Source organism: Macrotis lagotis, chromosome 1 (genome assembly GCF_037893015.1).
Source record: "Macrotis lagotis isolate mMagLag1 chromosome 1, bilby.v1.9.chrom.fasta, whole genome shotgun sequence".
Classification (NCBI taxonomy): Eukaryota; Metazoa; Chordata; class Mammalia; order Peramelemorphia; family Peramelidae; genus Macrotis; species Macrotis lagotis.
The window spans coordinates 263956495-263978277 of NC_133658.1; the positions used below are offsets into that span (position 1 = coordinate 263956495).

The window sequence follows — 21783 nt, forward strand, 5'->3', positions numbered from 1 at the left end:
AAAATGGTTAGCAAATATCTACATAAGGAAGCAGGGATTCCAAAAAGCCAGTATGATTTCATTAAGAATAAACTCATCCCAGCCTAACTTCAATTCCTTTTATGACAAGATGATGAATGAGAATGCTGGGGATATAGTTTACCTAGAATATAAAAAAGACTTTTGAAAATGATTCTTTTATCTTCATGAATCTCTAGTTTCATGAAGAAAATGGAAAGAAGCATTCCACAATAATACAACAATGGATTCATCACTAGAGAGATGAAAAGTATAGTTGTTAATGCTTCAGTTTCAACAAGGCAGGGGTTTTCTAGTGGAGTACCTCAAGTATTTATGCAGGGCCCTATCAGTTTAACATTTTTATCAATGACTTGGAGGAAGAAATAGATGACATGCTCATCAAATTTGCAGATGATGCAATGCTATGAGGAATAGCTAACACAGTCGATGATAGAATCTGAATCCAAAATGATATTGATAAACTAGAGCATTAAGCTGAATCAAATAAGTTGAAATTTGATAAGGATTAATATAAAATTATGCAGGTATTCAAAATCAACTTCAAAGATATAAGATGGGGAAGATTTGGTTAGATATAAGTTGTTCTAAAAAAGAGATCAGCAATGTGTTATAGGGATCAAAAAAAGCAAATGAAATCTTAGGCTGAAAAAAAGAAGCATAGCTTCCAGAAATAGAAAGGTGAGAGTTCCATTGTAATCTGTCCCTGTCAAACTATATCAAAGTATTTTGTTCCATTCTGGATACCGTGGCTTAAGAAAGTCATTGATTAAGAAAGGAAATTGAGTTCATTACATATAAAAACAGATGTTACAAAGAGTTCAGTTAGGACTGATGCCATTATCTTCAAATATGATCTGGATGAGCTCTTGTCTGGTATATTATAGCAGGGGCTTCTTTCATGTATGGGTTGGACTAGATGAATACTTTCTAATTTCTAATCTTTCTAATTCAAATTCCATGATTCAAAGAGTCTGTGATTGTAGTCAGTAGTGGAAAGCTTTTCACTTTTCAGTCATTTTAACATTTTGCAAAGTAGATGCTTAATAAATGTTTGTTGAACTGATAATTCTAAAGCAACATTAACTTCTTACTATGTGAAATGTCTTTTCCAAATGTTTCTCAAGACATGTAATCTGAATCTTTAACTGGAGTTCAGTGGTTTCTAGAAAGAGATAAATTCACCCAAATACATAATATTTGTTGATGGTTTTGTCCTTCTACATTTTCCAACTTTATCATCACATTTTGAATAGCCACTGTAGCTTTAAATGAATCACTGAGGCAAGATATTTTCCTCCTTGTAACAGATGAGAGAGCTTTAAATATGAGTTGCTCAACCCTGAAAGTTAAGGTTTTAGAGTACTGACATAATATTTTGACCTCATTGACCCACCAATCAGCAAGATGGGTGACAAGGATTTTCCAGCAGAGAAGAATTGTTTTGGAGTAAAGAAAAGAGAACTGAAGACCTAAGTTTGAATCTGGGCTCTCCCCTTACTAGAAGCATTTGAGACAGTCACTTGAGACCTCTGAGCCTCCATTTCCTTATATATAAAAGGAAAGGTTTGGACTAGAAGTTCTCTAATTTCCTTTCCAGCTGTGATCTATGATGCAACTCACTTTCCCTCTTGGAATATCCATTTCCTCATCTATAAAATGGGGATACTAGTACTTTACCTACCTATCTCACAAGGTGCAGAAAAGGATGGGTTTTGTAAATTTATAATAAATGAGTCAGAAAAAATTAAATGCCTAATATGCACCAGGCACTTAAGACTTAGGAATACAAATACAAATGGATACATTTCCTGTCATTAAGTAGCTTACATTTTTAAAATAATGACTGCTTTTCCAGTTAACATGATAGAGAAGTTGAGGGGGGGCAAGATTTCTCAGACATAATAGAGCTCAGAGGCATAATTAGGAATTTTTTGTAACTAGGATGAGAGCTACAAACTAAAGGCAAGAACAGTTGGGACATGTGGGTGGGAGGGGCATGATGGATACTGTGACACTACATGATGAAGGGAAACACTCCAGGAAAACATTGTTGGAGAGAATCCCTCCTTCCCAAAAAGAAATTAGGCATTTATTAGCTTCCTATTTAAATTAATTATTATTGATAATTGGTAATAAGATCAGTTGTTCTGACATTTGATGTGAGAAATATGGTTACTGGGAGTTTGGGGGGGAGAGATTGGAATGGTAACCATCACACCTTCCATAGGGTTAGGCTAAGTTTTTTCCCTTAATTGTCTCAATAGACTAAAGCCACAAACCATTCCCATGGTTTCTTTGTCCAAAAAGTAAGTATAAAAGGACTAGAGAATATGGAGGTCCAGCTCTTCCTCAAAGTTTTTAACCTGCAAACCAATAACATAACCAACATTAGTGCTATGCTTAACTGAATCCTTGTTAAATATTCTTCCCCTGAAATGACAGGGTAAATCTTCTTATATTAACTAGATAAAGTCTAAGCATCTTATTTCATTCTAATCTCAAACCTAAATGAGAGTAAGTTTCCAACACTAACAACTCTTGAGAAAATTGGGGGACAGTGTGGAAGAGGAATTAATAGATAGACTACTCTCTTTCTTCCCAGGTAAAAGCTTTAAGGCAGCCCTTGAACCACTGCTGTTGGCACTGATGGGGTATAGTTTTATAGTTCCAGGAGTTCCTTCCTTCCCCCTAGATTGGGCCAGAATTTAGCCAGAATTTAGGCAGCCGCAGCCTCTACCCAAGTAATTCCATAAGATAATCAATGTGCTCTGTTAATGGGACCCTTCTCTCCTTTTAATTTCATTATTTTCTTACTGTAACTGAACAACAGTAACTACACTCCTCCCTCCCCAAACCAGACTTTAATCTATACCTACCACTAAGTATCTAGAAAATTGCTTCTCAGTATTTTTCCATATATCTTTGGATCTGCCCCAGGTGTGGAGCAAATTTCTGACCCTTGGATAATTTTCTACCATGAGGAAAAGCCCTAATTGCCCCTCCATAGTTTTTGCTCTGCCTGAGCTATAATTTTCAGGATAGTTATAGAAACCAACTAGAATGGAAAGGGCAAAATTAGAAGTGGAAATAGTAAAGATTTTAGGGACATTTCTTGGAGATATGCTTTTGTAAATTTGTTGTATGCAACTCAGGTCATTTTTCTCTTAGAAATAATTCACTTGGGGTGGCTAGGTGCAGTGGATAGAACACCAGCCCTGGAGTCAGGAGTACCTGAGTTCAAATCCAGACTCAGACACTTAATAATTACCTAGCTGTGTGGCCTTGGGCAAGCCACTTAACCCCATTGCCTTGCAAAAAATCTAAAAAAAAAAAGAAAAAGAAATAATTCACTTATCGCTTAATAATAGACAAAAAGCTGTTCTGGGAAAATAGTACATAAGGTGAAAATATATAATAAAATGTTACATTCTACAAGAGAAGAGGAAAGACTTTAGAGGCCTTGCTACACCAGGGAGAGAAAATCCATACCTCAATTTTATTCTTCCCAAGAAGAAAGGACATTTCACAGACCTCAGCATATTCAAAATGTGGATAGCCAATATATGCAATGAGCAAATTATGATTGCTATCCACTGGCCAAGAATTGTCCTTCTAGGGCTCCATTTTTCTAGGTATAAGTTATTATTATTAAAGCAAAAATCTACAAGGGAGTATACATATATAAGGGAATGGGAATTACTGTTAATGGTGTTGTTACATTTACTAAAACTCCCCTGCATTTTTCATGATGTGGAGGCAATCTTTGAATCTCTCTCTATATTAGTGGAACACAAGCTCTGATAAGTATTATTAAGTGGGCAAGGTTTTGAATCTAGTCTTCAAATCATACTATTTACCCATTATCCTAGAGACTACTTAATTTAATTCAAAGAGACTCATTACTAGAAGGCAGAACACAAGGTAATGAATTATTTTGGTTTATCTTTTACAATTTGGAGGAGAAATGGAGACTTGGAATCAGGAAGATCTAATACTTGTAGGAACCTGGACAAATCATTTTACTTTTATGAATTTCTTTTCTCTTATATGTAAAATGTATTTCACCAAGTTGATGTGAGTACCATAACATAAATTATTAGACAACAAACATGAAACCCCTACATAAACACTGGTTAGTAGTAGTGGTAGTAATCATAGTAATAGTACAACAGTATTAATAGTAGCAGCAATAATAGCAGAAGCAACAATAATAGTGAGAAAAGTACTAAATCAAGTTCTTCACTTTTCTTAAGTTAAACTTAAGAAAAGTTTAAAGAAAGTCATTAGACTACATTTTAAAATTTGGATGACATTTGAATTTCAACTCCAAAGAACTGCAACCCTACATCAAGAAATTCTACTGCTGCTTGCTAACAACATTGGGGAGAGAGAGTATTCTGAAGAGTAGGGATTAGATGCCTATAATGAAGGATAATTATCAGGACAGCTTCAAAGTCTCCTTGCTATGCTACCAGAAAACATGTATCACTTTGAGGTCAAGAAGAGAAAGGGTTGAATGTTGGCCTCTGTTCTCTTCTTCCTGCCTTTTCCTTTTTTCTCACAAGTAATGAAAGGTCCCTTTTGCCCTCTTGGACACAGCACAGTGACAGCCAACAGCACACTGTGAACTCCAGGAGAGGCCCCCTTCTAAATATAGCCTCCTTCTTGTTCTAGTAATCCCTCCTGAAGCCACAGGTCATAGAGAGATTTATGGCCAAAAAAGGTCCTCTCCAATTCACCTGGCTACATTCTATTGAACTCCTCCTGCTCTTTTCTAAATCTCAGCCTTGAAACTCATCCTACCCTAATGTTTCTTTCTTGAAGCAGAGCCACTTAAAGAATTCTCTGACTTTGAAAAATTTAGGATTAGGACCTAAAATCCTATTGACTGAAGAATGAAAAATAACCATGTACTGAAATGGTAAATTATTGATTAGAGTTAATATTTCCATTCAGGAAAAATAAATCTCATTGAAAATTTATTATGATCAGACTTTATTTGAATATATTGTTTGGAGATCTAGGTAAGACCCCTTACCCTCTCCTCCTTTGTACCTAGGATCTGAGCCAAACCATTTTAGTGATGTCACTTTCTCTTTTTAGAGAAGATTGTAAGTTCAACACTCAAGAGGCTGATTATTTCCTATTTTCTTTTATCTGTCTTTGTCATATGTGGTCACTGCTCAGGTCACAGGGCTTGATCCAATTAATTTGACTCCCAATATTTGTAGTTTCTCAAAAAGGAAAGAGTAGCATGATTTCAAGGCAGGCCAACCAGTACTTATTAAGCACCAATTATTTGCCAACAAACACTACACTTAGTGCTAGGGAAATAAAGTAAGGGAAAAAACTCAGATGACAGGCAAACACTATGCACAGACAAGAGATGCAGAATAACTTGGAGATCAGTTTAGAGGAAAGGTATTAGCATCAAAGTGTATCAGAAAAGGTTTCTTCTAGGCGGTAGAATTTTAGCTTAGACTTAAAGGACACCAGGGAAGCTAGGAGGCAGAGACAAGAAAAAAAATCCAGACATAGGATATATCTATTTAATTGCCCATATTCTTTGTGAAGATTTTTAAAACAAAAATAAAACTTTGTGTTGAAATAACTAAGTGCAAAAATTAAAACAAAAAACAGGGGGGGGGTAGAGCCAAGAAGGCAGAGTAAAGACAGGGAATCCCCTAAGCTCTTCCAAATTCACCTTAAAACTACTTTATTACAATAACTCAAAACAAATTGTGGAGAGGTAGAACCAACAAAAGGATAAGGTGAAACATTTTCTAGACTAAGACAACTTAGAAGATTGGCAGACAAGGTCTGTTTCACTGGGATGAGAAGGAAGTAGCAGGCAAGCCAGGGAAACACAGAAGCATGGTTTCTAGAGTTCTCAGTCCATAGATAGGTAAGGGGATCAGACAATTGATCAATAGGAGATTACAAGAAACCTTTTGCTGGCACTGGTGCAGGACTTTGTTTTCTTGTTTTTCTGGGTCACAGTTACTGGCAAAGAAAATCATTAGTAAAAGTACAAATCCTGGTCACAGTTCCAGGGCAGAAGAGTGATTGTGGTCATTTATAGACCAGAATGAGTTGTAACCACACCTCTCCTTAGCTCATGCTATATTGGAAGAACTGAAAATCTATTGATGTCTAGAAGCATCTTTGAAAACAGTAGCACCTTGAAGCTTAGAACAGTACTTCTTTCATCCCAGGATCCTAGCCCAACTTTAACATGAAGTTAAAAGCAAAGAAATGGGTTGGAAAAATCAGCTAATGACAACAACAAAAAAGAACCTGCCTGACTATGGTGGCAGGGGAGGTAAAAAATAAACTCAGAAACAAAAAACAACAAAGTCAAACAGCTGCATCCAAAGATTCAAAGAAAAATGTAAAGTCTTCATCCCCTCCCTCCCAAAAGAATTCCTAAAAAGCTCAAAAGTGATTATAAAAACTAAATAATAGAGTTAGAAGGAAAATTCAGAAAAGAAATGAAAGTGTTACAAGAAAATCATGAAAAATGATTCAACAGTTTGTAAAGGAAGTACAAAAAGTACTGAAGAAAATAATACCATGGGGGCAGCTGGGTTACACAGTGGATAGAGTATCAACCCTGGAGTCAGGAGGACCTGAGTTTAAAACCAGCCTCAGACACTTAATACTTACTCAGCTGTGTACAAACAAAAAAGAATATCATAACAATAGAACAGACCACATGACAAAAGAGACACAAAAATCCACTGAAGATAACTCTTTAAAAAAACAACAGTGGTCAAATGGAAAAACATGTACAAAAATTCACTGAAGAAAAAAAAACTCCTTAAATACAAAAATTGGCTAAATGAATGATGATGATGTTCATCCTTCAAAATCAGAAAGGACCATGTCATCATATACATGAGGCATGACTTGCACATTGATGTTTTTCATAGTGAGGGAGGTGTTTTGCAAAGACATCTTTCTTTCTTGCCTTTCCTAGAACCTTTCCACTTCATGACCTGATCAATAGGAACAGGATTTCTGGTGAAGGTCTGGATGCTGCAGGAGTCCTTGATCTTATGGATATGATTCCCCTCCCATATCATCAAGGTGCTCCAGCAATGTCAAGAAAAATGTCAATATGTGGTTTCTGGGGGCAAATTGTCGATAGCACAGCACATCCAAACCAGTCTCTTGATGGGCTAGTTTCGTATTGATAGTCTTTTGCCAGGTAAGTGAGGTTAACCCGTCTCATGTTGTTGGCAACAATATGGTATATCCAAACCTACCTCTCAGGGGACTAAACATCAATTCTAGATAAAGTAAAAGGAAGTAGAAAAACTTACTGAAGAAAATAATTCCTCAAAAATTAGAATTGGACAAGTAGAAACTAATGATTCCATGAGACATAAAGAAGCGATAAAACAAACAAAAACTGAAAAAAAAGAGGACAATTTGAGATAACTCATTGAAAAAATAGCTGACCTGGAAAAATAGAACAAGGAGAGATAATTTAAATAATTATTAGATGATCTGAAAGCTATGAATCTAAAACAAGAGTCTAGCCATCATATTTCAAGAAATTATCATGGACAAATTCTTTGATATCCTTGAACGAGACGGTAAAATAGACATTGAAAGAATCAACCAATTACCTCCTAAAAGAGATCTCAAATGAAAACTCTCAGGACTATAAATTTCAGAGTTCCCAGGTCAAGGAGAAATCCCAAGGTTTCAAGCAGATTAAAATGATTCAAATCAGGGCAGCTAGGTGGCCTTGGAGTCAGGAGTACCTGGGTTCAAATCCGGCCTCAGACATTTAATAATTACCTAGCTGTGTGGCCTTGGGCAAGCCACTTAACCCCACTGCCTTGCAAAAATCTAAAAAACAAATGATTCAAATCTCATGGAGTCACAGTCAGGATAACACAAGATTTAGCAGCTTTTATATTTAAGGATTGGAATGCTTAGAATATGATATTCTATAGAATAAATAAATTAGAATTACAACTAAGAATTGCCTACCCAGCAAAACTGAGTAAATAATTCTTCAGAAGAAAAATGGATTTTTTTAATGAAATAGAGAACTTTCAAGGATTCATGATAAAAAGACCAGAGCTGAATAGAAAATTTGACTTTCAAATACAAGACTCAAAAGAAGCATAAAACATAAACAGGAAAGGGATTCAATAAGCTTAAAAACTGTTTATAATCCTACATGAGAAGATAATATTTGTAATTCCTAAGAACTTAATCATTATTAGGGCAGTGAAAAAGAGTATACAAGTGAGTTCACTATGAAGACATGAAATATGAAAACAAGAAAATTAAGAAGTAAGAAAGAGCAATAACTATGATGGGATGATATCCAAAAAGAAATAAGAGATGAGGGAGCGGCTAGGTTGCCCAGTGGATAAAGCACCAGCCCTGGAGTCAGGAGTACCTGGCTTCAAATCTGGTCTCAGACATTTAATAATTACCTAGCTGTGTGGCCTTGGGCAAGCCACTTAACCCCATTTGCCTTGAAACCCCTCCCCCCCCCAAAAAAGAAATAAGAGATGAGAAAGAGGTATGCCCAGGGAGAAGAAGGAGGAAGGGAGAGATAAAATGGGGTAAACTGTTCTATATAAAAAGAGGTGAAAGAACTTTTATAGTGGATTGGAAGAGGTGGAGTGACCAACAACCTGTACCTTACTCTTTTTAGAATAGACTCAAAGAGGAAATAAATATAAAGAAATGTGTCATACCACAGAGCAAAGAAGGAGGGAAAAGGCATAATAAGGGAGGGTAAAAAAAAGAAGGAAGAGCAGATTAAGGGAGGCAGTGCTCAATTTATAGCAATTTTCTCTGATAAAGGTCTCATTTCTCAAATATATAGAGAACTGAGTCAAATTCCCCAATTGGTAAATGGTCAAAGGATATGAACAAGTAGTTTTCAGAAATAATCAAAGGTTACATATACTAACTGAAAAAATGTTCTAAATTACTATTGATTAGAAAAATGCAATTTGACAAATGTTGGAGAGGATATGGGAAAAACTGGAACACTGAAGTGCTGTGGATAAAGTTGTAAAATGATTCAACCATTCTGAAAAACAACTGGAATCAAAAAGAACTATGGATATAGTTATATATATATATATATATATATATATATATATACACACACACACACACATATATATATATATATATATATATATATATGTACACATACACATACTCATACCATATATACCCATTGACCCAGCAATATCATTATGAGGTCTATATTCCAAAGATTTTTTTTTAGGTTTTTTGCAAGGCAAATGGGGTTAAGTGGCTTGCCCAAGGCCACACAGCTAGGTAATTATTAAGTGTCTGAGACCAGATTTGAACCCAGGTACTCCTGACTCCAAGGCCTGTGCTTTATACACTATGCCACCTAGCCGCCCCTTCCAAAGATATTTTTAAAATGGAAAAGTCTACACACACACACACACACACACACACACACACACATTAGAAACTGAAGTGATACCCATCAATTAGAGAATGGCTGAAAAAGCTGTGGTATATAATTGTGATGAAATTCTATTGTATTATTATATGAAATGATGAGCAGGATGCTCTCAGAAAAAAAAGAAACTTATATAAGGAGACTTCTAAATTGAAGTGAGCAGAACCAGGAGAGCAATGTACATAGTAACAGCAATATTGTACAATGATTAAGTGTGAATGACCACTGTTCTCAGCAAGATAATGATCTAAGATAATTCCAAAGGAATATAAAGAAAAATGTGATCTACATCCAGAATAATGTTTGTCTTACATTTTTGAAGAAGACCATGACATCAGGGGAAATGACATGACAAGCACATGAATCAGATTTGAGTGAAGATGTGTTATGCTAAGTCACCAACCTCATATTCTCCTCCAGAGTCATCTGGGTGGTGTCTAAATGAAGATCAAAGCATACTTTTTTCCTTAACTTTATTTTTCTGGGTTTTGATGTTATTCTGTTTTCTTTTATTACATTGTTAATATGGAAATATATTTTGCATAACTGCACAAATATAAATTGCTTGCCTTCTCAATGAGGGAGGAAGAGTGAGATATAGTCAAAATTTAAAAGAAAGTAGATGTTAAAAATTGTTTTTACATGTAATTGGGAAATTTTTAAGAATGTCTTTATTATTTCAAAAATTATCTTTGAAAAATTAAAAAATATTGTTTAATTCTTCAAAGTCAATCAATCCATCTATTTAAGACTAGGGCCAACTCAGTAACTAAGCTTTATGACTTATATTACATAAAAAAGTAATTCAAAATGTAACATGTGGTCATATTCCTTTGCTTTCCTATGACACTTATAAATTAAGCCAGCACCATTGATCCTGGTACATAACATGAACTTAATACTGTTGCTTGCTTTCATGATTAAAGAAAATCCATAAAGTAACCTAAATATAATTTAGTAACTTTCTCACTAATTTCTAACTTCAATCTGCCTCATAGCTACCTGGATATTTTAAAATGGAAAATTTCTTTTGGGGTATAGGTTGGATTAGATGGCCACTAAAATCCTTCCAAACTGAAGAATTTTAAGATTCTGTAATTGCTACCAATATCAATTTCAGGGAAGCTAGGTGACACAGTGGGCTAGAATCAGGTCTGGAATCAAGATCTGAGTTTAAATTTAACCTTTGATACTTACTAGATGGGTGATCCTGGGCAATCACTTAACCTGTTTGCCTCAGTTTTCTCATCTGGAAAAATGGGAATAGTAATAATATCCCTACTTCTCAGGGTTGTTGAGGATCAAATGAAAACATGTTAATTATAAAACATTTAGTAAGTGCCTAATATAAGTGCTATAAAAAAGTAAGCTATAATTATATCAATTTCTAATCTTAACTTTAAAACAAAAGCCTTTTCCAGAATTATGTATGACTCTAAGACTTTTGCTAATTTAATATGAAAGTTCCTAAAAGGAAGTTTTACTCATGACTTTTTTCCTTTACAGCTCAATCAGCATGGAATAGTGAATAGCACTGGACTAGAAAGTGGGAAGACCTAAGTTTAAATCTGGTCTTGGTCATTTATTGACTTTATTATGTTATTATTATTGTTGTTGTTGGGCATGCTATTTTATTATAATTTAACTACAAATGGTCAAGTTCCTTTATCTCATTTTTTTTTAATAAAATGAGAATAACAATTCAACTTTTTTTAAAGTATGGATAAGTTAAGGTTCAATCTTACCATTCTTTCTGGTTCCTCTGCTTTCCTCTTCCTGTTCATCTTGATTCCCCCATTTTTAGGGGTCACTGTTCAGTACAACATAACTCCTCCTAAAAGCCACCTTTGAACCACAGACCTTGAAACGACTGAAGGAGTTTATATATGTGTGTGTGTGTGTGTGTGTGTATACATATATATATATAATTATGCATTAGACTGTAGTACAATTTTAGAATTTGAGAACCTTGCCTATCCAATCAATTAGAAGGGTATGCAAAAGGTTTCTCCAAAAATAAACAACAGATAAATAAACTGAGTCAGACAATGACTATCTCTATATAGGGCTTAGGATGTTATGAATCTATACTAAAATCCTGAACCCTATATTATAGTGATTTGTTGTTGTTGCTCAGATGTTTTCAATTCTAACTGATTCTTCATGACCCTATTTGGGGTTTTCTTGGTAAAGATACTGATGTAGTTTGCCATTTCCTAGCTCTTTTTTTTACAGATGAGGATATTTACCAATTAGGATATTTATCTTGATTTATTTATTTTCTCTTTATGTACTAAATTGTTCTACAAAATACAACACTATAAATATATAATGTATATACATACTATACTGTACTTTGTATATTATACTATACTATTATGCTATACCGTATACCATATAATACTATATTATACTACATAGCATTATACTATACTATTCTGTACTAAGCTATTATTTTTATAACTATAGTATAAAGTGGGAATTGGTTATAAAGTGGAGAATTAGGAGATCTGGATTCCCTCCAAGTCAATGTTGCAAGACTGAATTGGTCTAAGAGTGCCATCCCATATTCAGAATTGCCATTCATGGTTCTGGTCATCATGTGGGAACTTTAGGATCTTTTTCCAATTATGTGTGATTTGGGACTGAAGGGCTTAAATTTTGAGATGACAGAGTCCCCTTTTTAGCTCTATAGCTAGAAAAGTTGATGACTCAGTGAATTGATACAAAGGGGCAACCTGTAACTCACAATCTCTGTCTTTCTCTATTGTCTATGAATTCCATAAGAATTATTTCCAACTGCTTCCTAAGAGGAGAGTGGGAGAAGAGCCAAAGTGACCTTTCCTCCTCTCTCTGGTCTCCATTTGGACATGAATATAAAGCATCTAAAACCATGTCCTGCCTAAGAAAGCCTGAGTCTGAGATTGGGCTGACTCTTTTCTATTTGTATTTTTCTAATCTTAAGTGAATGAGTACTCCTACTGAGATGAGTAAGTTCAAGACATTCAGAGGTTCCATCTGGTCTGAGCTGAATGAAAGCAGGGGAAGAATCCCTATCAACCACTGTAGTACTCCTGAAGAAGACAACAGCCAATAAGAGGATGACTTGGCTGTTTTCCAGATGTGTACCATCAAATATTTGGAAAATTAAGAGCTAAGATGAAATATAAAATGTCCAATTAGTAGTTTTCTAACAAGTTTCATGTTTTGATGAAGGTTTAAGTATCAACCACCAAGCAGATTTTAACAGTAGTTAAAAGTTATTACTAAATCCTATTTAATGCTAATGCATTCTTTTAAATGTTTAGCATTTCTTTATGTGTGGAGGGAGAGGGAAGAGGAATTGCCTGTTACATTGTTGATTCATATGGTACATTGACTATCTTTTCTCCCTTTCCCTTTCTGGGGAAATGTTAGACATGAGCCATAAGAAGAAATCAAATCATCCCCAGGATTCATGAGAATGTAAGTAATGAAAGAGTGAGAGTACAGGGAGCCTAGTCCTGCTTTCATTTGATGCCAGGCTTTCTAGCACTGAACCCACTCCAAAACATGTGCCTGGTAAGGAATAGGAAGTGGTACCCAAGTCACTGGGAGTCCAGTAGTAGTTTCTCTATGGTTACATCAGTTTATCATCTCCCTTCTTCATGTCTCCACATAGGCTGTCTTCCAAGTTTAGAATGCACTGCTTCCTCTCTCCAGTTCTGTCTTCATTCCTCAAATTACATCTTCCCTCCTTCTCTGTGTACATATATCCCTCAATTAGAATGTGAGGGAAAGGACTGTTTAGATTTTCTTTGTATTCCCAGCACCTAGTGTAGTGCCATCAATATTTTTTTGTGGGAAAGAATGACTATATCTGGAATTTTATTGATATAAAGAAAGAAAATTTCTTCTACCTGTGCAAACTGCTTATCTTAGAAAGTTGTCTGGTGCAATGAGAGAAAGTTATCCAGAGTCACAAAGCCAGTATATGTCTGAGGTAGAACTTGAACTCAGGGCTTACTAACTGAAGATGGATCTCTTACTCATACATCATGTTGCCTTTCTTTTATGAACAAAGTAGGAATATTTTTGAATTTAATTAATTCTGACTTTTTCATTAACTAACTGTGTAACTTAGAACTTTTGCTTTTTCCTCAGTAAAATGATCTATACAACTCTAATGTTCCATTAATCTATTGAGGATGAGAATTGTTCCTGCTAGAAGAGTCAGGCTTCCATGATTGTGCTACGGAGGCAGGCAGCACTCCTCCTCCTCCAGCTCCAGCAATATCCATTCAAACCATTGCTTTTCCACTCTGATTTCTTATACCAATTTCCTTTTTAAAAAATGTTAGCTATGGGATGTAGAGGAATTGAATTAGTCTAAGTCATGGAAAAAATATTTTAAAACTTTGAGAGAGTCATCCTTTAAAGAGATAAATATTGATGTCCATCGAAGGTTAGGCAGGATCTTGAATGTAAAAAGGACACCTTGACTAAAGAAAAACCGTGAGCTGTGTCTGGATGGATTGAGAAAAGAATCTTCCTCCTATTTTAAAAAAATTATACTACTTCATGCTTATATCAATGTAAGATTATAAACTTTTTGATATCAGGCTCTGGAGACATTAGTGCACTGTATATTCATTGGACTGTAGTACAATCTTAGAATTTGAGAACCTTGCCTATCCAATCCATTGGGGGTGGGGGTGGCAAAAGGTTTCTCCCAAAACAAACAAATAAATAAGGTCCGATAATGACCTTAGCACACTCCAGGTGCTCTAGGGAATAGAAACTTGGATCTAGGTGCCAACTCCATTATACTCGCTGTTTAGACTTCACCTACTCAACTGCCTCTACGACTCAGTTTCCTTAAGAGGAAAACCTGGAAAAAAAGCAATTGTCTTTTTCTCTCCTGGACTGGGGGGGGGGGGGGGGGCGATGGAGAAATGCAGTAAAGATTGGTTAAAATCCGCACTATGGGAGGGGGGGATCATGCAAAAGAGACCGTCCAAGACAATTTTTTCCCCCCAAGGAGAAAGAGATCTCTGGCCCGGCCAAGATTGCTTTGAATGTGGCCCTATAAATGTTACTTTTAAACAACCCCACCCCCAAACAAACAAAATTGAGAGGCATAGGGGCCCTTTGCTCTGCAGTGAAATGCACGGATTTCATTAGGGCCAGACAGTGGCCTACGCCGAGGGCACTGATTCTTTTGTCTGTCCTCTGGTCCCAGCGGTGGGGAAGGGACACCACCAGCCGGGCGTGTGAATACTAGGAGATGCTCCGAAATCCCAAACAGCTAAAGGTCCTGGTCCCCGGGCGGCTGGTGGCCCTGAGGGAGGGCAAGGCCACCTGTGGGTCTGCGGCTCCGGGCCGCTCCTGCGGCGGCGGCCGCCCCGAGCGGCGGGGGGGGAGCCTGCGAGCCGCGGCCTCCCGGGGGGCAGGGCCGGGCCGGACCAAGCGGAGGAGGGGTAGCAGGCTTCAGGCCGGGCCTGGGCTGCCGCCGCCGCCACTTCCCCACCCGTCGGGAAGGAGCAGGGTAAACATGTCCCGATCACGTGGGGCGTGAAGCGGCTGTCGCTTTCTGGCTCGGGGCTGGCCGAGAGAGAGGCGATCAATCCGGAAAGAGAGGCGTCAGAGCCCCCTCCGGCGGCCGCCCCCGCCCCGGCCCCCCGCGCCTCTGCAGTCGGCGCTCTCCGCCAGGGAAGCGGCGGGTCGCGCCCGGGCCCCGCGGCTCCGCGCGCACAGCCAGACCGGGCCGGACTCGGCAGCCCCAGCGGCGCGGGCGGCCCCCGGAGCGGAGCGCATGGACTCGTCTGGCCGGAGTGACCGGAGGGGGCGGGAGGGGGGCCGGGGGGCCGGGCGAGAAGGGAAGGGGAGGGGCGGGGAGCAGAGCCCGCAGCCCGCTCCTCGAGCCCGGGCGTGTGCCGGGGAGCCGGGGGACGGAAGGGCCCGGGAGAGGGTGTGCGTGTGGTGTGTGTGTGCGCGCGCCGTGTGCGTGTCCTCCCGGGGAGTGTGCGCCCACTCGCTGGCCCGCGGGAGAGCCGCGCGCCCCGCGCCCAGAGCCATGGGGATGTGCTACAGCCTCCGCGCCCGCATCCTGGGCGCCCATCACCCCTCCATCTCCTACAGCGGCCGGGGCCCCGCGGTGGCGCTGGAGACCGGCGACCTCCCCGGGGGGCAGCAGCCGGACTCGGGCGACCCCCAGTCGCGGAGCCGGCTGCGGGAGCTGGAGCTGGCCCGGCTGAAGGCGGAGAGGAAGCGAAGCAAAGGCATCGACAAGAGCCTGAAGGCGGAGAAGCGCGAGTACAGGCAGACCCACCGGCTGCTGCTGCTGGGTGAGGCGACTGGCTCTGTCCCGGGGCGCGGGGGGCGCGGGGGGCGGCCGGAGACGGGGCGGAGCGGGGGGCCGTGCCCGGTGCTGGGGGCCGCAAGTGCCGCTCCAGGCCCCTGACAGCCCCGAGACGCGGGGTGTCTGGGTCAGCAGCCCAGCCGGGAGCGGAGTGAGGAGCAGGGATGCTGGGGCTGGGGCTGGGGCTGGGGCTGGGGCTGGGGCTGGGGCTGGGGCTGGGGCTGGGGCGGAACACTAGCTGGTCTGGCGATTGGGGTAAGAGCGAGAGGGAACCCGCATCCCCAGGGCTGCCGTGGGGCGGGGTCCTCATGGAGACTGGCTTGAGACAACCCGCGCTCGGAGCCGTGTCCGAGGAGGGGAGGTAGGGCGGGGGGTGGTGGGGATGGTGGTGGTGGAAAGAGATGGGTGGGGGCGGGGGATAGGGCGGAGATCTTTCGGCCCCAGCTGGGGCAGAGCGCTACAATGAGCCCCAGTGTTGGAAATAGCCGGTCGAGATGGGCTGAGCCCGGAAGGAGGAGGGGGGGAGGTTTGGAGAAGGGCGTGTGGATGTTTGGGGGCTGGGAGGGGGGATGTTAGGGGCAACTGCTGGGTTGGCCCCTGAGGAGCGGCATCGGAAGAGTGGAGGTTTGGGGTAGCATCAGTGAATGAAAACCCGCCGCCTGTGTGACATCGAGTGGGTGGTGGAAAACCTACCGAGCGAGTCCTTTCCTGCACCCAGTGGAGTCCCAGACTGATGTGGGCCCGGAGCTGAGGGTACAGGGAGAACCACCCACATACCAGCTAAATCACCCAGCTAAGGAACCGGGACCTCGAGTCGTTCAGGTTGAGTGTTCATATACTAGAAGCAGACTTTCAATCATTTTTCTATCCCAGACAAACTTTCAGACTCCGCTTCTCATTCTTTGCATTGGATCCCAAGCGCACCGAAGCTGGAAGCTTTAAAGTCAAGGGATACTAAGTGTCAGGACTTCTCATCCTGGATGCCGAGGCTGACATAGAGAGCTGGTTTTGGCCTGGTTAGTGAATGGGTGGAGGGAAGGCAGTTTTCCCTACTCCTTTGCCTCTATCTTCCATTGCTCTCCTTTGTTTCTTTACCATCATCTGCATCTTCTTGCAAATACCCAGGTAGCTTGGTTCCTTGGTTTAAATTCTTAACATCGTTCTGAGTCAGATGAAAGACCAGAAGGCAGCAGCTTCGCTAGACTACCAACTCTGCAGTCTGATTTAAGTGGGAGGGTTGGGGGGGGGGGTAGGAGGAAGTTGCTGTGCCAGGCTGTTATAATCAGGCACTAAATAACTCCACCACTACTTATGGCATTTCAGTAGGAGCCACAGAACCAGATTCCTTGGGATTCTGTGATTCTAAATAGGTGGGAGTGGCCCTACATCTGTTAAGGCTTTTAAAATACTGGATAGCTTCTTAAGTTTGCTGTATATATACAGCTAAAGGATAGATGGTCTTGTGACTCAGGAAAGAAAGTGGATAGATTGTATTTTTCCACATACATTTCATAAAAATTGTACATATTGTCAGATATTCTGTTTGCTTTTTTTCCCCTTGAGAGGGGAACATTTTTCATTTTTAGAGTAAAATGTAATGACAGGGGGATTTGGGGGAGTAATTAAATCAAATCATGTGAAATTGGATCTTGTTCCTGGAGTCTATCTCTGTAGTGTGACAGTTAGTGTATGTGATTTGTGGGACATGTAAAACATGAATTACAACATATGAGGTGTATTTTCCAAGGGGATTGGGAAAAGGACAAAGGACAGCAAAGGTAAAGCAGCAGAGGCTACCCTCCTATTCATTATGAACTGAGACTCTTTGGAATTATTCATAATGACATATTCCCTCAAAAAATCCAAGTCTCAAACTAGAAGGGCTCTCTTTCTCCTCAGTCTCCCTCATTTCTGCTTTTTTGTTTTTTAAATCTTAACCATCCAGATTTATGGCTCTGTTATAAACAGGTTTTACTTCAGATACAATCAATTCTCAGGTGAAAATTTCTGATGCCCCTAACATCCCCCCTCCCAGCCCCAAATCAGTCTGAACCTAATTAAAATGAGATTGAGAAATATTTAGCAAAATAAATAAAATTATAACATAAAACAGATAATGTTAATTTGAGGTTTTCTGAGTCAATATGCAGCCCTCAGGGATCCATTTCTCTTTAAGTTTGACATAAAAAACTAGGCTAAGATAAAACTCTCTGAAATTGCTCTTCCCCCCCAATAAACCAATGTCATCTTAGTTCTTGGTAATATATTCCTTATTCTGTAGAAATTCCCAATGGTTTGCTTTCCTAATTCCAAACTTCACTCTCCACTACACTGTTGTTGTTATTTAGTATTATTGTGACCCCAATTGGGGTTTTCTTAGCAAAGATATTAGAATGATTTGCCATTTCCTTCTCCAGTTCATTTTACAGTTGAGGAAACTGAGATAAACAGGATCACACAGCCAGTTAGTGTCTGACACTACATTTGTCTTTCTGAATCCAGGCTTGGCAGTCTATCCACTCTATTACCTAGTTATTACACTATACTATCTCTCACTATATTATAGCTCTTCTTAATAGCATTATCAACAATATGCTATATATTGTAATGATATTTTAGCTAGGCTGTGGATCACAACATATCAAGGTGTGATAACATTATTTACTATGAAGGGCAATAATAATAATAATATACTGTGACATATTAAGGAATACATTTTAATATGGGAATGAAGTAAATTTGAAACTGTACTAAGCCACAGACCCTGAAAAATGATACCATCCTAATCACCATTTTTCAAACAGCAGCTGTTTCCATGTGCATGGAATTTCAATATTCAGAGCAGAGTTCAGGGAGGCAGCCGAGGGGTGTGATGTGAAGAACACTGTGGACTGAGAGAGAAGAAACAGAAGCTCTAATACTGAATCTTCTAACCAATTGTACAACCTGTCTGGGCCTTGTTTTCTTACTCTGGAGAGTGACAGGTTTAGATTGACTCTCTGAGCTTCTTTCTAGTTGGGATCTCTGTCATTTAAAGTATTTTCCAGTGCTGTCATTCTGTGTTCCAAAGTCCCTTCCATTGTTCCAATTGTTCTATGACAATTCTGCAACCTATTAGGGAAAGTAAAGACATATCACTTACCCAAACCAGAGTTTGACATCAGAGGTGTTAAACATTTGTCTGAGGACATGTGGCCTACCACATTCAGAAATACAGTCTGAACCTGATTAAAATGAGATTGAGAAATATTTAACAAAATAAATAAAATTATAACATAAAACAGATAATGTTAATTTGTGGTTTTCTAAGTCAATATGCAGCCCTCAGGGATCCATTTCCCTTTAAGTCTTATAGCACTGTTTGACATAAAAAACTAGGCTATGATAAAACCCTCTGAAATTGCTCCCCCCCATAAACCTAACCTAACCTAATAAAAACCTTTCACAAATAAAATGAATTTTCATAGACAATGGATGCTAGTTCTCATATTAATATGGGCAAATGAAAAAGTTATAGTCTAATGTGTCCTCAGACTCTTTGTAGCTGTGGAAAGTTTTGCTTCATTTTCAAAATTTTTATTGATGTTTCATTTTTATATCATCTTTTACTTCTAAATATATCTCCCCTTTCTTCTCTACCAAGAGAGCTGTACTGTGTAACAAAGAATAAAAAAGCAAGATGAGGCAGGAAGAGCAGTTCAGTGAACCTAACCAATACCAATAGATCAGATTTTGACAGAATATGCCATGTAATTCTTTCCTTTTAGACAAACCTTCAGGAACATCTTTGTAGTTAAATCTTTTAAAGGTAACCAGTTATAAAAGTAATACTGGAATAGATAGAATGCTAGCCTTGGATAGAGTTGAGTTCAAGGCCTGTTTCTCAGCTAAATAAGTTTCATGACCATAGGCAAGTCATTTGAATTATAGAGGCTTAGGGGACACAGCTGATCTAGAACTCAACCTAGATGCAGGAGACCTGAGTTCACATTTGACCTCAATCACTTTCTAATTGTGTGATCTTGGGCTTAACCTCTGTTTGCCTCAGTTTCTTCACTGGTAAAATAGTGATAATAATAGCAACTAACCCCAAGGCTGTTGTGGAGATCAAATGACATTTGTAAAGGACTTTTCCATCCTTAAAGTGATGCATAAATAATGCTAGCTATTATTAACTTCTTAGTGTAAGAGGCAGCTCTCTAAAACTATAATTTACTGTTGCTAATTGGCCTCAATGAAATGAATTTCTACACTTGTAGTTTTCTATGAAATTACTTGTCCAGATAGAAGGGAAAAAAAAGGAAAAATGGTAGCATATTTTTTAAAGCATCTCTTATATGCCCCCTCTACACACACACACACACACACACACACACACACTTAATTCCAGGTAATTTAAAAGATCAGGAGAGACACTAGCAGTTAGAGCAGGGATCACTAACTTTGTTTGGAAGACTGGTAACATCTTATTATCAGAATAATTTTTTTTAAAAAATTGAAATTGAAAGAAATCCTGTTTCAGTTAGAAGATAGTGAAAATAAAGATGTAATTTGATACTTGAGATTCTGTAGACCTAAATTTGAAAACCCCCTGAGCTAGAAGGATTAGGAAAGACTTGATGAATTAAGCTTTGAAAGAAGTTAGGAGTTCTAGGAGACTGAGGTGAGGAAGGGGTCCATTCTAGCCTGTGCAAAGACATGGAGAAAGTGGTGCAATTTTGTGTATTGTGAAGGACAAGAAAGTCATTTCAGTGGGACCATAGAGAACATGAAGGATGAGTAGAAATGCTTTTTTTCTATTTTAGATAAATTTATTTTTAATCTAGCAGAATTGCAGCTAATAGTTTAAAAAAGGATATGATTTTTAGCTAAAACTTTCATAATAAGGAGTAATAGCGAATATCAATCAACCAGTAGTCAATTAATAAACATTCAGTAAATATTTGTTATGTGCAAGACACTGGATAGACTAATTAGGCTTGTAAGATTTAACAACTTTCCTTTTCCCTTTTTTAGCAATTATTTTTAGGGACTTGTTTAAATTGACCATATTTTCCTTGTAAAGATTAGAAAATTCTTAAAAATTATCATTTTATTTGGAAATATTTTTGCAAGCCCTAGAATTAAGTTTTTAAGGATTGGCAATAGTGATATACATGGTAAGATCAGAAATCAATATAAATTGGAGATAGTTATTTTCACAACTTTTTTTTTCTGTATTGGGATTTTGGTACTGTACTATGTGGATATTTATTTCATTAACACACAGTCTTGGCTGTTAAGGACATCTTTGTGATCAACTTGCTGATTTCTTATCTCTGAAAATTTTCTTAATTTACCTTTTTTGTCTATAGAGTCTTCAAATCTCAGAGATGGAAGAGCATTCAGAGCTCCTTTAGCTCAATACCTATCAGAGCAAGAATCATCTCTAACATTGTTAACAAGTAACTACTAGTCAGTTTGCTGAAGACCACCAGGGATGGGGAACTCTCCTACCCCAATGATAACTCATTCTCCTTTCCATGGTTCCATTGTTGAAATTATTTTACTTACCATAGTCTTTGGATAAGCTTTTACTATACCAATTGCATCTTCTTCCTAAATTACTGACTTGGGGCTTGGTAATTAGATCTTGACCAGCCATTTGGGTAAAAAGTAAAGATTTGGAATAATAGAATTACTCCTTACTTTTTCTATTTCCTTTTGGGAAAATGAAATTGCCATCTTACATTGAAGACTTCCAGAAATCTTGAAGTGTGGCTATCAACTTGTCTGTTGATGATTACCATGCTTCTGTTAGTGCAGTATGAATCATATGTCATGATATATTATCATCCCATTTTGAACTTGCAGTTTACTAGAACTAGAACTTCCAGGTCTTTTTCATTTGTTTTATGGTCTGGCTGTATCTCTTGATCCTCTAGTTGTGTAATTGTTAATGCTT

General features: G+C 38.8%; 1 protein-coding gene across 1 annotated transcript in view; it reads left to right on the forward strand.

Annotated features, from left to right (window-relative positions):
* Positions 1-15293: 15293 nt before the first annotated feature.
* The window catches only part of LOC141490707 (guanine nucleotide-binding protein G(s) subunit alpha-like), a 258393-nt gene continuing 251903 nt past the window's right edge, over positions 15294-21783 (forward strand). The window contains exon 1 of the mRNA XM_074190929.1: positions 15294-15825. Coding sequence (XP_074047030.1) covers positions 15294-15825 — 532 coding nt within the window. The remainder of the gene's footprint in view (positions 15826-21783) is intronic.